Source organism: Corvus moneduloides, chromosome 2 (genome assembly GCF_009650955.1).
Source record: "Corvus moneduloides isolate bCorMon1 chromosome 2, bCorMon1.pri, whole genome shotgun sequence".
Taxonomy (NCBI): Eukaryota; Metazoa; Chordata; class Aves; order Passeriformes; family Corvidae; genus Corvus; species Corvus moneduloides.
In genome coordinates, this window is record NC_045477.1 from 64,709,710 (window position 1) to 64,727,734 (window position 18,025).

General features: G+C 37.6%; 1 protein-coding gene across 7 annotated transcripts in view; it reads right to left on the reverse strand.

The window, feature by feature from the left end:
* Window positions 1-18,025, reverse strand: part of PCDH9 (protocadherin 9) — a 683,529-nt gene that overhangs the window by 365,007 nt on the left and 300,497 nt on the right. For 4 of the 7 annotated variants that reach the window (XM_032099882.1, XM_032099879.1, XM_032099880.1 and 1 more), the window contains exon 3: window positions 13,653-13,718. The exons of the other annotated variants lie outside the window; for them this stretch is intronic. In XM_032099882.1, the coding sequence (XP_031955773.1) occupies window positions 13,653-13,718 (66 nt within the window). The remainder of the gene's footprint in view (window positions 1-13,652; window positions 13,719-18,025) is intronic. 7 annotated transcript variants of the gene reach the window in all.

Sequence of the window (18,025 nt, forward strand, 5' to 3'; positions counted from 1 at the left end):
GGCTTTATGTTCTGGAATTAATACTGAAGTAGTATTTAAAGTACAGTAAGAGATACAGTAAGATGATCTAATTTACTCCTCCTCACTTTTTATTAAACTCCAACCTTACAGTGAATTATAGCATGTCAAAACAATCTCTGTTTGCCTAACAAGTGTCCAGCAAAAAAAAAATAGTTTATGTTAAACACTGTAAGCTTTCAGTTTCCGAGTTACCATTTCATACTGGAAATATTCTAAATATGCTGGAAGGGCTTAAATGGTTTCTCTCTATGGACATTACTTGTGCTGCTAAAGTCAAAACCAATTTTGTATTGACTTTAATCAGAGTAAGATCAAACACCTCCTCTTTCTTCAGACCTACTTTCAGCAGGACAGATTCAGCCAACTGGAATAAAATAAAACCACGAAGTAAGAGGTTCCCTGAAAGAGCTTTCAGTGTTGGCCGTACCTGCAATGGAACATCATTTTCAAAAGCTGGTTGCTTTTCCCACTTCCTAACCCATGGTTGCAATCAGTGTTGTGCAGTGCATTTGTAGTGGACCTCACACAAGCAGTGAAGGACCTAAGAAGGCACCCATCACTCTCACCTCTCTGCATCATGGTCTCTCATTTTTTTCCCTCTAGCCTTTGCTTTCTGTCACTCTAATACTACCAAAAGCTGTTCTGTTACACACTGTTTACAGTGCCTGCTTTTCAGTACCATGGGCATCAGCAGGCTGGATTTACATGGTAAAATGACTATGGGCACTATAACATTCACAAAAAATATGTGTTCTTCTATCAAGTCTGTCGGTGACTTCTCAAGACACCAATCACTTTGCTAACTGATCTCTGCATACTACCTATTAATACAAAAGTAATAATATATATAATAATAGCTCACACGTGGCTATATGCAAATAACATTATAGCTGAGAACTGTCTTTATTTGGTTTTGTTAAGCAAACTTCCCAGTCTGACTGATTTGAGAGGCACTGCATCAGTCACACAGCCACAAGTCCAGACAGACCCTGCTGGGACCAAAGCCCCTTTACAGCTACAGTGGCTCGATGGGTGCCTGTTTTAACTCCCTACACACCCCACTCACACAGTCAGACCAGGTTTCCTCACCAGTTTGGCCCCAGGTTTCCCACAGCAGAGTCTCAGATGCCTCGTTCCATAAAGCCATTTACTCATGGCAGAGTAACACAGAAATAGCCGAAGCTGGTGCCTCCTGGGAGGGACCCCAAACAAAGGAACCACTGGATTTTTAACCTCTCATACCAAAACTGACAAAGTCTGGAGTCCTTGGTTCCTGCTGTGTCACTTAGTGTCCAGTCACCTGTCTGTCTCCACATGTCCCTCTGTCCTTCATTGCACAAAGGGTGGGCAATTCATGGCCTCTTGCCTCAGGCTCCCACCCAGAGCTCAATCTCCAGCTCCCACTGCAGCTGCACCCCGAGCTACCTGCATTCAATGTGTTCCTCAGCAGTTTTTGTGTTTTACATGTTTATATATATTCTATACATACATTTATATTTTTATTTATATGTTTAAATCCATTACTAAGATGGGGGAGGGAAATTTATGTAATATTATTTTATCTGTCTTAATTTCATTGCTATCATTCAGTTAACTGCCATATTAGTTCATCAAGAACATATTAAATATTTCAAAACACAAAAAGGGTAAAGAAATTTTGTGGAAAACATGAACTGATCCACATTAATTTTGTATGCAGTATGAATAATATCTTCTTGTGTTGTAAAAATTCATCTCTGGTCTTTTACCTTCAACCAATGATATGATTTAATCAATAGCCTGGTTTAAATCATCAGCAGTGAAGGGCATCAGAGCAACAGGCATAGCAGCTGGAACACTGTCAGAAATTGTGTTAAATATCTATTTCTGCTGTATATTTTCTTTCATTTGATATTTCTGTCACTGCAAAATTGTGGTATAAGGTAACAAGCAATGCTCTGTTCAGCACACAAATTCTCCCCTTCTGGTATCAAATCTTGAAAGGATAATGTCATGTGATAGGGCAAAAGGTTGGAGAATGAGGAATGAGTAAAACAGAAAAACTAAACCTAGATGTCAGTTTGGCATGCAATCAAAGCTGTCGACTTCTAATCACTACAGCTGCCTAGGCTTTGGTTAACTTCTCATTGATTTCCCCAAATAGAATTTCATCTAAAGGACCAAATTAAAAACTGAGGCTGAGGGACGGTTCTACAAATTGAAAAGTGTACAAATTAATTGCTAGCCAATACACTTGGCAGCTTTCATTTTTCTAAAGCCTCTGATTCTGAACCTAACAGAAGTTGGTAGAGGTCAGGTTGGGTTTTGGGAAGAGGAGAAACAGAGAGTATGAAACAAAATGTAATGATTTCTTTTACCATATGTTAAGGAATTATTTAAGGAGTGAAGGGTAGTTATTAATGGATGCACTGTATCTGACAATGGAAGGGTATAGTGAAAAATAAAGCACAGTGAAGATCATTTAAGTAGAAAACAAAGAAAAACAAACAAAAATAATAAAAAACCCACTCCAAACCAAAATCAACAACTCACTCTTGTAATAAATCCCTGTGATCTGCAATACACTGCAAAGCTGAAAAACATGCAGTAACAGCCATTTCACTTTGTGCTATTTCCTGATTGCTACATTCACGTACCCAAGCATATATACCCAATCCTCTAAAGAAAGGTCCAGGATGTGAGGGTTTACAGTGCTGCAGTATATTAGAAATATGACAGCTCGAAACAGCACTGTATTAAACCCAGAAAATTGATTTCAAAGACTCAGCACTGTTGAAACATTTCAGACTAAAATACTTTCCATTTCTTTCCTACAAAGATCAGTGACTGCTTATCCACTTTATTCCTATCCATGAAGCCTCATTAATCCTAAACCAGAAACAATTAATCTGATACATATTGCATGAAAAAAAAATGAAACCTCTTTCTTATTCATATTTTCAGTCCTCAGAGGCTACTAAAGTCACTACAAATGTTTTATCCCTCTCTGCTCAAATCAGATGAATGATCACAAATGAGGAAAACTTTTTAAAGGTCTTAAGTAATGTCTATGTATCTCACCCTGATGACAGGAAGAGCAACAAAGGTTTTACCCAGAATGGACTAAATGTCTACTGATGAGAAGAATCACTGGCACATACTTGGCCAACTTCCAGTTTAGTCCCATAGAGTGGGTAAAATCCAGAAGCATTATGAAGGTCAATGGCAAATGTCTGCTAACTTTAATCAGGATAAAGATATCCTTATCTGTGCGACTTCAATCATTGACAAAGATGGTCCTGAATTACGTTTTATGTATCACTTCTGTTTATCCTCACAAGACACTCCAGCTAGTCTATACTGACAGTTCATGTCCTTATTCAATTTCTGCATTTGAAAACTTATTTAATTCTGTCCTAAGTGACAACCATGTGGGCTGTTTTTCGCAGGTCTTGCTGAGGACATAATCTGATGTCACATGGCACAAAGAAGATGGACAAAAACTGTAGGCATCCATACATCACTTCAGCCTCTCTGAGCAGAGTTTTCCCAAGCTTCTTTAACAAATATTGGATATGATTTGGAAAAAAAACAACAGCAACTAAACACCCAAACCACACCAAAGAAAAACCCAAACAAAAAAACCCAACAAGCCAAAACGAACAACATAAAAATCCCCAAACAAAATAAAAACATTATGAACTTGAAGGCTGTGTTGCAACTCTAGGCTCAAATGCCCAAAGTTAAGTATCCACAATGTAGGTATTTAAACTCCAATTTCAGGCAGTGAAGTACTAAGGCTTCAATCCATGGTCTAATCACACAGGGTGTGCTAACATTTAATATGCTAAAAAGCATGTTGCATGGTCTCTAATACAGTCAGTATTTAGATGAATTTAAGAAACAACATCTCAGGTAAACATGAACAGAAAAAAAAAATCTGACACATAATCTTTAATCAAAGGAAATGTCCCTCTGTCCCCCCCACTAAAAGATTAAAATTGTTATTATCGTGAATCACATTTGTAGTCTATTTTTATCCTACTTCACCTTTACATTTAACACTAAGTCATAAAATTTTTGAATTCTGTAACATAATGTTCTTTTTAATTCTCTCCTCCTCCGAGGAAAAATGCGACTGGAAAATTTCCTCCAGTGTCGAAATCAGTTTTACTTTATTAGGCATTGGACAGGTGAAGAAAACTTGTGAACAACTGTTCTCATGAATACTTCCTCATCTCTCCCACCTACAATGATAATTATTAGTTTAAGGAAACAAAATAGCATAGAGTGGTATAAACTCAGGAATGTCCAAGAGACTTCTCATACAAATATACTATCAAAAAACCCCACTTAGATAACCTCTGTGGCACCCCACTTACCAGAAAAGACAGACATCTTAGTAATATAAAATAATAGATACATCTTCCATAAAATACTCAGATACCTTTTTTTTTTTTTTTTCCCCACCAAGAAAAACTGCTTTTAAAGAAAATAAATCTGTGGGAATATGTAAAAATGTCTTTTTTGATAGCAGAATTCAGTACTACATGTCAAATCTGTTTAGAATACTACATGCTGATGATTTTTAAAATTTATTTTATATATGATTAGAGTTCTAGAAGAAAATAATACGAACATTGAATCTGTTTAAGTCCTGTGTTTTGAATCCCTGTACAGGACCAGCCTTTCCAAAACATTTCAACACTTTCTTTACAAAGAAGAATAAATCATCACCATCAAATTGGCCACGCATATGTATGACTGTTTTCTGCTTCTCATTTCAATGATGTTTAAAAAACCAAAAACACATTGTACCATTTGAAAAATCGTATTGAAAGACTGCCAGTAAGTCATGTAGGAGATAAAAAGCTGAAGGCAATACACCAAATCAAAAAGATAATTATTCAGTACTTTAGGAAGTTTCTTACATTCTCCTCTTTCCCCTGCTGTGCACAAATGCAGAAAAATATACACAAAGTGTCTGTTCTCTTCATGAACTTTCATACAGTATTTAAGCATGGAGAGACACCAAATATATGCATAGCTATTCTGTATGCACATGTTAAACATACATGCCAAAATATTTCTGTGTCATATTTAATAAAGTGGGCCAAGACTCAGCCTTTAAGAGACTCTTGCAGAGAAGCTTGATAATCTAGTGAAAAGCATTTCAAACATCTAGAGATGGTGGAAAAGTGATCTGAGACTTAGAGGAGGGATAGGACAAAGGGAAAATGTGTCAGGCACAAGCATAACACACAGGGGTCGATACTCTGTGAACACAGTGCAACTCAAGGGCTCACCCTAAATACGTACACAAACAAATGTAGAGTTGAAAACAATCACAGGGAGTCCATACGTGCTCCGCAGGACAAGTGAGGAGGAGAGGTTGCACTCTGTGCACATGGACAGTTTGAGTTCTTGGAGATTTGCACTGGAGCAGGTGACTAACAACCCCAGAACTAAGGGATCAAGATCAGGCTTGGTGTAGTGACAAGTGTCTGATAATGACTGATTGATCAAGAAGAGGAAATAAAGCCTCCTTTAGAAAACTTGGGGAAGCATCACAATCACAAGGGTGTATCGCTGTCTTGGGCTCTGCAGCTTCTGTGCTGGAGCGCGAGGTTTTGCGATCTCTCAGAAGCGTCTCCAAAGCGAAGCTGCTCAGCAGGATCAGCTGCACACACTCACACACGCGTGCACGCACAAACGCACCGACAGCTTCAGTAATATGGGTCGGCAGCAAAAAGGCAGGAAGGATCTTTGCATAGATTTCCACAGAAGCAGCTTATTGCTTCCACACTGTGAAGGATTCCAGAGGCAAAAACAGACAAACAAGGCAGGGTCCAGGTTTAAGTACGGGAGTGGGGCAAGCACCAGAGACCGATGATCTGAGGGCATGGGGCCGGTACAAAGGCGGGACTAGGGAATGGGAAGCAATGGGGGAGCTCTGGGGGAGTGGCAAGGGGCAAAGGCCAATGAAGGAACTTGGAGTGGAGAACTTTCTGGGATATGAAACATATAAGGTAGCAAGGGGGCTGGGCGGCCAACAGCCAACCAGGGAAGCAGAACTGGGGTAGACTACCATAACAGAACAATGCATCCTGGGAGGCTTCTCTTCTCACCTTGAGACAGAACTCTCTGGTACTAGTGACTCTCTTACCCAATTATTTTCTCTGTCTTTTGTACCACAGGCCAACCAGCCACCACAAGGGTGGTTTTCAGAGGAGACAACAAAAACTTTCAACATCTTCTGAAAGGGTAAAGCAGTAGAGTCCTAAAATTTAAAGAGCCTTCTGGCTAGCACCAAGAATTGGCTTTGTTTGATACAAGTGTACAGGTGGTCTGACAAACTGACCAGAATATATACAGTTGAAACTATTACTCAAAAGGAAAAAAAAAAAAATTTACAAACCTTTAGAAAAGTAGATTTAAACTTAAACTTGTTAGGAGTCTGCTTGGTGGGAGTCTAATGGGATTGCCCTGGAAGGTAAAGATGCTTGGGAGAGCTGACTGAACATCAGTGACAACTTCTACAAAGCACAGGAGAAGTCCAGTGTGAGGCCCAGGAAGTCTAACAGGCACAGCGTAAGGTCAGTGTGGATAATGGGGAAATCCTGACTGTGCTCAGCTGAATTACAAAAGCCAATACTGCCTTAGAGTTGATACTAGTGAGGACTACGATGCATAAAAAGAAAGTTACACTATCAGCAAAAAGAGGGCAAAGGAAAATGTGGGGCCATCACTCAAGCTGTAGGAAACCTTGTGGCAGAGAACATAGAAAAAGCTGAGGTAATAGATGCCTTCTTTTCTTCAGTTTCCAGTGGTAATGACTGTGTCAAACCTCCCAGTTCCTCTGAGCCTGTGCCAGGGTCTAGGAGACTCAAGAATTATTCCCAGTAGAAGACTGAGGCAGAAACCAATTAAATGTATGGGACATCAGCCACTGTTTATGGCTCTACAAAACTCTGGGTCTTTAGGGTAGGTTTCTGAAAAAATGGAAAATTTGCCCACTTCTGCAAAAATGGAGAAGGATTATTGGAGGAACTGCAGGTCAGTCACTCTAGTCTCACTGCTCAAAAAAAACCTCCTGGAAGCTACACCCAGGCACAGAGTAGGAGGAGATCCTACATGCATTTACCAAGGGCGAAACATGCTTTACCAACCTGTCTGTCTTCTGTGATGAGATTGCTGCCTTGGTGAAAAAGGGCCACCTTGATCTTAGTTATGCTTTTTTAATATTTTATTTTATTTTATCCACACTAACAAATTGGTCAAAATATGTTTCAGGTGGATGGACTACCAGGTGTCTGGAAAAATTACTTTGACTGCCAAGTTCAAATAGTTCCAATGGCATCTTGTTTATAGGGATGATTAATGAGGCTAATGATGCCTTTGCAGGTGATGCATTCATTAATAAGCTGGATCACGAGGCAGGTATCCTCTGCAAGTTTGCAGATGACACCAAGCTGGGGGAAAGCACTCTGCATGCTGGAAGTCTTCGCTCCTATTCAGAGAAAGCTTGACAAGCTGGATAAATTGTCAACGGGTATCTCAAGTGCAGCAGTGGCAAACACAGAATCCTTTCAGGATAGGGGCTGATCAAGTTGGAGGAAAATCTATTGGCAAGAAATAACAGCCTCAAGTTAACCTTGTGAAAGGATTACTGAGTCACATAAAGTTTATGGAATTTTCAAAAGAGGAAAAAGTTCAGGAAATTTGAGTCATTCGAGTCAATTGAGTCAAAATCCATATTGTACTCTCCTCTCTTTTCTCTGAGAGTGGAAATCCTCGAGTGAAGGATATTTTCAGAGCACAGATTGGGAAACCACAATAAAATTTGATTGCAAGGATGTTTTTTTCTAATTGTGGTTTGACATTTAAATTAACACCAACTGTTTGATTACTCAACTCTCTTCCTCCTCCATGATGGATAAATATTTAATGAGAATAATCTCCACTGTGATTGTGAACAGAGTAAAGAAGTTAATTCCTCCTCTATTTTTTCTCAGATCCCTGAGAAACCAGGTATTATCTGAGGAGTTACAGAATAACTAGCTTTCCTCCAAATCTCTTTATAAGCATTCACCAGAAAGCTAATATTTATTTAGATATACCTAAAGGAACTTTGCTACCCCAGGAGAAATCCTGCTGAACTTTACACAGGACAAGATCTTTAGGGTTAGAAGCATTACAGAATAAGTGTGATTTTTGACTTAAGCTATGTCTTCAATCTTAGTTACAGATGCAATAGCTCAAAGCTTTAGTCTGCCTGACTCAGATGTGCTGGTAACACCTTGTTATCAGTAGCACTGTAAGGAGCATGTGAGGCTCCTTTCAAAACCAGATATGAGGAAATCCAAAAAGGGGACTATTAAATTATTTCTGCTAAGAAAATATACCTCAAAATATCTCAAGAACTCCATCAGCAAACACAGTTATTATTAACCTACAACTTCTCTTTAGTTCTATATTTAATTACAGTATGTTGTGTCACAAAGAGAAACCAGAGATAGAAGAATGCTATTAAAACTATATAACCCTCCCAGTGTAGAAACTAGAGTAGATTCCCAAACAGAGGGGATGGGGGAGGGGAGGGAAACATAGAAAAGCCCATATGTTTTAAAATATTAAGGTACTACTTAATGTAACATTCATGACTGGCTGTCTTTCACCTTATATACAAGAGAGAGAGAGAAAGCGAGATATAGGGTATTATTCTTTTACTCACTAAGAATGGAAACATTATATGACTAAAGAGAGAAAGAAAAACAGAAAAATATTACGTATTGCTGATAGACAGCAGCATCCTGCTTCCAATGGCAGATTTTTAGCAAATGTCTTCACCCAGAGACAAAAAGATGCATTCCTTATACCAGATTATGATTTGCACTAGATGCCAAAACAAGAGTGAGAGAGAGCATCTAGATTTACATTCCCTTATGAGCCATTAGACCTGTCATAACAACAGTGAGACAGAAACTAGAATACTTTTCTTTAACATCTCAAGAGAAAAGAGCAGGCAAAGCAAATATATGAGAGAGTAGAAGTACAGTTTTTCATGAGGGCTGAAAGATGTGGTGTAACCTTTTGTATCAATACATATACTCCAAATTTTCTACACGTATCTCTTTACTTACTGAAATGTAGGTGAACTAGTTGATCAAAGTATTGGAATATTGTTTAACAAAACAAGAATGGATCTATCTTCGCCCCAGTAGGGCACTTGCTTTTCCATACGCTGCTTCATGTGCTTCTGCTGTGCATCTGTCTCATATAAAACATTAGATGGTTAGATTCACTATCAATTACAGACTGCAACAAGTTTGATTTCAATTACAGCAAGAGAGGAAAACAGCTTGGATCCCTAAGGGGAGGTGCAGACACCAGTGGGATGAATCAAAAATGAGAATCGTACATTGCATGTTACCAATTACGGAGAGAAATGAAGTCAAGTTATTTATGTAGACTTTTTTTTTTGTATAAACCTGAGGTGATTCAGTTTCACTTCACATTTGAGACAGAAGAGCAGTGCTTCTACCAGCATCTATTTAGATTTGTTTGAAAGAGGTCTTTCCCAAGCAATTTTACTGACAGTTCTAAACTGCAAAGAAGCTTACTTTTGAAAACAAAGACATAAAACAATCTAATTACAAAGAAGATGGCTGTTTGTCCAACATTCCTGAATTGCCTCCACATTAAGGTACTTCCTTTACCAGTTAATAGGCATAAAGAGTTATGATCAGAACAAAATAAAAACTGTGAAAACTTCTGCCAAGGTTAGTAACAATAGCTGTATACACAGACTCCAGAAGTTAAAATGTACAGAACATCCAATTTTTCAGAATCCTGACTCAAATAATTGTTGTCATCTAGCTTGAACAGCAGAAAAAAAAGTGTGGTTTTTTTAGGGTTTTTGTTCGCTTGTTTGTTTCTTTCTTTTTACAGGGAAAAAAATATTCCTCCACAATATACTGTTTGGAAATCAAGTCATTTATGCAGTACATAGTCAAGTGAGATATTTGAATGGTCTCGGATTCTTTCCTTTAACCTTAGCCCATTTCCTAGAGTCTGCATCTCTTTCCTCTCTCAAAGAAAGATTCTGTTAATTTAGGTCAAGCTCAGTCACAAGATTCTTGCTCATAGTATGTCCTCCAGAAACCTTCTTTCTGCTTTTGAGTTTGTTTTTTTTTTCTCCCTCCTATACAAGCATACTCCCAGATTTGTGTATTAATATGCTGGGGTGGGAAGCAGTATTTCCACCCCCAAGGAACAGATGTTAACGTTGTCAGTGCCAAAGTACCATCATATTCCTAGAATGGATTGTTTTGATCACATGACACAAGATAAGAATTTGCCCAAAAGCACAGCTTAGATAAATGGAACCACGACTACAATTGCCCGTCTGCAAATAACCAAATTAACCTTGTAAGTAACACAAAGCTGCACTAGCTGAACTCTGTTACATAATTGTTGCTGACTTCACTACTAGTAACAGATTTGGGTTGGGAAAACAGAGTGATAATAACCTCCGTGACAACTGCTAGCTGGCCTTACATACGGATGATATCAAGGACATTGGTCTGAAGCCATGTGACAGGTGAGGCTCACTGGTGAAGTTTCTAGTGGCTCACACCAGCAGTATGATTTATAAATCCACAGTTAAGACAGTAACTCGTCATGAGTGAACGCATCCGTGGGCATCCAGCATCCCACAAAAAGACTGAGCCTGAACCACGCACACAGGAGTCCAGCTGACAACTAGGGCCCAGACAGGATGTGCAGTTGAGTGTGTTGTCCTGTACCCCTGCACGCTGGTTTGAATTGGGCTGAAGGAAATGCAGCTTTAACTGGTGTGTGGGTGTGTGTCTGTTGTACATGTGTCTGTTGTAGAACAGACTTATTAAAAGACGAAGTGCTATCCACACACTCTCATCTCTCCCACATCCTAAATGCATTTTAGATTATTCATCACTGAGTGCTCTGTTTCCATTCCTGCATCCATCCCACCCCAGCCCAGCTCCCCCACAAAATCATGCTGTCTGCACTGGTGCTTATCACCTACATGAGACAGTAACCTAAGAGTTTCAGCATCTAGTATTTAGGACCATCTACCACAAATACTAGAGGCTGAAATGACTGAAATTGAGCTTCAAGAAATAGAAAACCCATTAGGTCTGAAACTTGTTTTAAGGCTCTTTTTTTTCATTCTGTTAGATTCAATGTTAATGGAGATTTGCTTTGCCGAGAAAGAGGCTGTATAATTGCTACTTAGATGTGCAAAGTACTCCCAGGTAATTCAGCTGTTTTTTAAAAAAGCAAGAATACAAAACAACTTTATTCATACTCAATAATGCATTGCAAAATGCACAGTCCTCATTCACTCTACATATCATCAACATTACTTAGATATTTCTCAGACTGTGAATGCCTGTCAATATTAAAATGATAAAAATATAGTAAAATACCTAAATTTCTTTACATAAGTAACAGCTTGGAGGATTTTTTCAAAGCCTAACATTCACAGGCACAGAAAAGAAGCCTTAATTAAACAGATTAAGCAGACTACTGTTGTCAGCTATTAAAAAAAAAAAAAAAAAACAAAAGCCAAAGGTTTTCCATGCCCAATATCAGCTGGTAAAGAGAATAACTTTTTCCATTTTTTAAAACCTATAACAAGAATGGGAAATATTTCACTCATTTGTGGAAATATCTTGAAGTATTGAACCTAGCAGAAAAAAATTTGTCTGACAAAGACAATTCTTAGGGAAAGGTTGAGACAGTTACATAAAATGTTCCAGAAATTATCTTAAAAGCTTAGAACTTTCTTCTTGTTTAGCTATTTTAGTACTTACTTTCTGGTAATTAACATCCAAATTCCTGAAATACATTTCCCTATCATGTGTTTGCACTTTTGCAATGAGATGTATAGAACAATATACCTTCCCTCAAGAATGGACTTGACCATGAAACATTACATATATATTGCTCTTAGATTTAAATAAATGAGTACACTACAACTCTTTATTTTAACATTAATATACAATGAAACATAAGCTTGACAGCTTCTGCTAAAACACTGCACCCAGTACCAATACAAAACGAGATACACCAAAGCTGAGCTAAGAACGTGTGTGCATGTTTAGTCTCACATGGTGTTCCATTGCCTGAATCCACCTCGGTGTGGTCCAACCATTATCTATTGCTGTAATAAGAATTTATAAACAGCTATAGGCACATAGATTTCTAGTGTTGGGCGCTAAATAGAATGGAATAAAATATTTCAGTTGGAAAAGACCTACACTGATCGTCTAGTCCATCTGTGAATCCCACTTATTACTGTGTTCACTTTAAATTACTTAGCTTCAACTGTGTCTAATGCCTTTTTTTACTGACAATTTCCTTCAAAATTCTTGTGGTAATCAATTAATTTGTAATCACTGAATTCTCTATAAATAGAAAGGAGACAGGTATCTAGGGGTTTTTAATCTAGATCAATTTTATAGTACACTAATAGAGATTCAACAAAGTTTATTCAAAGTATTTTACACTAAAAAAATGAAAGTAATCCCCTTGTGTCTGAAACGCCTACACTGAAGCTAAAATATGCTACTACTAAGGCTAAAAAGCCAAATATCCAGTAGGTAGTTAGAAAATGTAGTTTTAAATTTATAATCTGATACAGGAAGCTCCAGTTTCCACAAAATTTTCTTCTGATGTAGCTTAAAGAAAATGCCAAAAAGTGTTTAGCTTTGGGAAATGAGACCTATATTATGAAGGAAATGACACTTTACTGTAAATTTATAGTTTAAATAGTTGAACAAATGTAATTAAATATATAATAAGATACAATTAAATTTAAATTGCATTTATTTCTTTCAACCTTTAAAACACTAGAAAGTTTTGAACTCCTACATGGAGTTTTCTGGTATTAGTTTTGGAGAGACTCTCCTAAAAAATACATGTAGTGGACAGATTCTACAGTCCTTTACTTCGCACAAAAATGCAGTGCGGAAACTAACAGATTAGACTGCATTTCTGCAAAAAAAGTACATATCTGAACAGACCATGGCTCTTCCTGAATGCCGGGCTTTAGAAATCAAAGCATTGAACTCCAGTTCTTCTCTGATTCCTGACTCTGAGAGTGGAGGGCAGACAGCATCTGCCAGACTAATTTTCTGAGAAGTACACATAGTGCTCAAAAGGAGATTGTTATTTCACTGGCTTACTGGGTTGGAGTCCAGAAGGAAGTTTGTTACACAAGACTTTCAAGAGGATGTCTGGAGAGGGGTACTGTTCAGTAGGTCCGGCTGTGAGTCATTAATTGCTCTGAGAGGCAGTAACTAACCACTCGCTTGTCTGAGTAAAGATAAGAGAAATGGCCTTATTATAAACTTCAGCTGAGAAAGTCTCTCTTCCCCCTGTCAGATGCTACTGCACAGTTCTAGTTCACTACAGGCATTACTTCAGCTTTGCACTAGACTGACAATATTGAAAGGAATGGAAACACACTTGCATACATTTGCAGTACTGCACTTAAGAGCCCTGCAGGAGTTTGGTCCATTGAATTCAATGACAGCAGGACCCAAAAATGCCTATCTTAAAATTAAATGCTTATTTTATTTATTGCAGTGGATCTTGTATCTTACCACCCATGGTTTGTCAGGTACCCAAATCTCCCACAAGTACTTCGGCATATCTCCAAAATTCAGTGCCTAAAAAGCAATAATATTTAAATAAAAAAGGTGTGTCATTCTTACTACAGATCTTCAGATCACCCACCTCCCCAAATGGCCCAATATTGGTACTGTAGAAAGCAAAATGTGAGTAAATTTCTACTGAAGACAGATAAATAACTTTTTATGAGGGTTCACAAACTCCAGAGGCCACGGTCTAGTGTTACCAAACATATGGGCGGTAACATTTAAAATGCTACTTCAAGCATCAGTGTGGGTTCTGAAAGCTGATTGTCGAAACATTTTGTTGTAGTCAGGCAACAGATTTTCAGATGGGTTTTTATTTTTCTGTTTAGTGAACTACCAAATTGTCTCATAATAAGAAGAAACTTTTCTCCTTTTTTAGTTTAATGCACTATTAAGCTTTTTATTAAGATATTATTAATCAGCCTTGAGACTTGAAAAAGCAAAACCAGCAGATCTTTGAAACTGCAGTTAAAGCTGTGTTTAAAGTGGGAGCATTAATGGATGTTCATGCTCTGTTACTAACTGCTGAATATAAATAGCACTATATACTACTTCAGGTTCCCTCCTGAGTATAATACTCACACACCCCAAAATATCACATCTCCAAGGACTAGAGTCATGAAGACTGTGCATATATGACTGTAAGAGAACAGTGGAGGGAAAGTTCAGTAGGTTACTAAATTTGTGTTTTCATCTGCCTATTCCAAGAGGAACTGATCTGGTTACTTAACCCAACAACAGAAAACTACTACGATAGTTCTGAACTATCTGAGCCAAAAAAACACATGCATTTGGAAGGACAGTCAGAAAGTCAAGTGTCAGCACAGCACAGCACTTTACACTGTTCGATTTTATTTGAGAAAAGAAAGCTTCCCAGAGAGAGAACATTACATTAAGAGTAATGTTTTCGGAAAGTCGGACAATTTCAAATCCATTCTCTGTAGAGTAATATGCCCAAATTGCAAACAAGCACTGTGTGCCTCATATTCAGAAAGAACATTAGTATTCTGTACAGAATGGTTTATCCACTCCTTTACCACTGTATAGTGAGCAAAATCCTCAGAACACTTTACATCAAATAGTACTTTTACTTGCAATGGAAAACACATGTCTCTTCCAAAGTACTCCCAACAGTTACCTTGGTTGTCTCACAAAAGTTCTGTGTTCTTGGAGAATTCTATCACAGTTCTGAAAGCTTTTTCAAGAAATCCCCTTGAAAGCAGAAAGTCGTGTTAAGTATTTTACCTACCAAAAGTATTCTCCTCTGATATCTGAAGTCACATTTCCAACTAAATTTAGGAAGCCCCTTCTTTGTCATCTAAAATTTTAATTGGGAAAAAAATCCACAAAACAACCCAATCCACAAAACCCCAAATTAAGATGCGTTAGGACAACCAGAAGTGTTATTTGGCCTTACACAAGCAGCAATGTTATTTGGTCTTACACTCTGCATGAAAAGGCACTTACACAATCCATGGAGATTAATAGGGATAGTTTAACAATAAGGTAAAGCCACCGGGAACACCTCATTCTAAAATCTGCCTGTATTTTCTGTGACATTTTACATATGATTGTTTTCCTCATTTACATGAGTACAAATGAAGAGCAATTCACCCAAAGGCAACAGAATTAAACTGGTTAAAAGGCAAAGAAGGAGTCCCTGTGGACCAAGCTCTCTTTTAGAATGTATATTGCACAGTTTTATCCACTTTGATAAAGTGATGAGTTTTTGAAAGCATACTCCATATTACCTAATACCTCCCTACTTCTTAGAAAGTCACCTTTACAGAAATGTCACCTTTGCAGAAATAGTAAGTAGTTTCCTGAAAATAATTGGAAAGGAATTACAGGACAAATTTCTATCACAAATAATGAATGTTTCCCCTATCCCCTTAGCTGGTTGAAAGCTTACGGAGACCATCAAAATAAAACAGGAACGAGCAGGGATAAAATCTCATTCACATACATAACAATTTGCAGATGGAAAAGACAAATTCGTGGCATCATAAAATACAATGCCTTTTTTCTACAAAAAGCAGACTACTGCTACATCAGAAGTGAAATATGTCTCCCTCACTTTCCCATGCTTTCGGCTAAGATCATTACATATTGCAGGGACAGGAAAGAGAACCAGGGAAGCAACAGACTCACAAGAGCTTCTCTGACTCCCCATTCTTTTTTACAGCTTCCCTGTGTGCACTAGCTGGTAGAAAGCTGTACAGAAAGCAATCCCTGCTCTCAGTCTTCCAGTGGAAATTCCAACCACTATTAAACTTGGACCATTCTCTTCACACAAATAAATTACAGCTTGAGGCTGAAGGAAAAAAAAAGTTTTGATACAGAGGAGAGGAAAAAAAGTAGTTGTAAAATACAAGTAAAATAAATATTATTTTTAATTATTATGAAGAATGAAGTTCTAACAGGAAATGAGTCCCTTGTCCCTGAGGTCAGTGTAAAAAATACTCTCATCAGCTGATGACCTAAATTCATGATTCCTGCAGTGGTTCATGACTGCCATACATTTAAAATACAGGGTTGGATTCATGAGGTCTTAAGAATATATGACTTCCCTAAAAGATGTTGAAAAGTCAATAAAATTTAAGTATTATAAAACATGCAAGATCTGTTTCTGTAAAACTTAGTACAGTTTTATCTTTTTCTTTCTGTTTCTCTATTTCATGAGCTGACATCAGCAAAATCTTACAACCAAAATGCACACTAGCTTTTTATTTCATTTATCATCCCACATTTACAAACAAAAATGTTATGGGAATATCTTGAGCTAAACAGTTTGGATGGAAGAGGGAAATGACAAAGTCAGCATCAAAGATGAGATTGCGATCCAAAGCAAGGAAGAGAACAGAAAAAACTTGCCAATTGCTTTTTCCCAATAAAATGAACAGATAGAAGCACAGACCGGTAAGAGTAATGAAAACAACCTACTGTGTCATCATTTTATGCAAGAAAGGGAGAGAAAAGATTAGCCTAAAACTCCTACAATAATATGGATTTTTTCAGCTGACAAAAGCAGTACTATATAAAATCTTTTCTGCGCTTTATTTCTAATTACCTTCTATCCTTTAATGAACAAGAAAGCACTTGATCTTGAAAGTCCTTGTGCAGTCAAAACTCCCACTAAAATTAATGGGACGTTTTTTCCAGCCTAAGAGCTCTGAGATCAGTCCTCATACTTAGCTCTTTCTAAGCTATTTCCATTAATCAAACTTCTTAGGCTTTTTCCTCTCCTTTTCCACTAGGATCATATATTAAAATTTACAGACAGTAGAAATCATAACCTTGCCTCAGGAAGAAAGCTTGCTGCACTTTGTTATCCTCAAAAGTTTAACTCAATCTCACAAGTAAAACCCTGATTCAGAAGAACCTTGATTACCTGGACACCTAATACTTAATTTTGGCCTCTTTCAACAGTTCTGACAGATGTTGTGACAGTGCCCATGGAAGTTAAGCTGTCTAAATTACACAATTGCCTGTGGAAGTCAAGCTGTCAGAATTACACAACTGAGATGCACATACACAAACTTTCTGAGCAGATAAATCTCTCTGAAACTAATAGAAGAAAACATAAGGGACTCTGAACAGCCCTGTGTCTCACTCCCAGCAAGAAAGGGACTAACATTCAATGCCTGTTTCTCCTACTGAGGCTCACACAACCTGCAACATATGTCTGACATGCCTAAGAGGAATAAAATTAAATCATTACTTGTATGCCTCAATAAACCACTTAATTTTGCAGACTTCATTTTGCAATGAAAACTAGCGAAAAATTCTGTATTCAAAGGAATTTACTGTTATTATGGCTTAAAGAGGGTAGCATCAATACCCCACCTCTCAGTTTTCTCCCACTGAAATAGAATAGGCGGGCCTTGCATAAAAATAAAAATAAGATACACTGTAACCGGTCAAATGATGTGGTACTAACACTGTCCTAAGAAAAATTATGAGACTCATTTATGGTTGATAGGTCTTAGCAAGGATAATCTCCGTCGTTGTTTTTTTTTTTTCTTCAACAACAGTACAGTAATGCGTATATATGACAAAACTGTCAAGACACCACAGCATTTAATTGTTCATTTAGAGAGCCTGTGAGTGACTGCTGCACCAGCATACAGTCATGGAATAATACAATTCTGTATGGATTCTTACATAGAATTACATCTTCCTGTGAGGATGCTATATATCTGTGAAGATTCTGTAACACTGCCTTCATTTATGAGAAATTCAAGCATAATGAACTTCTGATCTTTTAATTATATTGAACACATAAAGATCCAGCAGATGACAAAATGAAGGAGAAATAA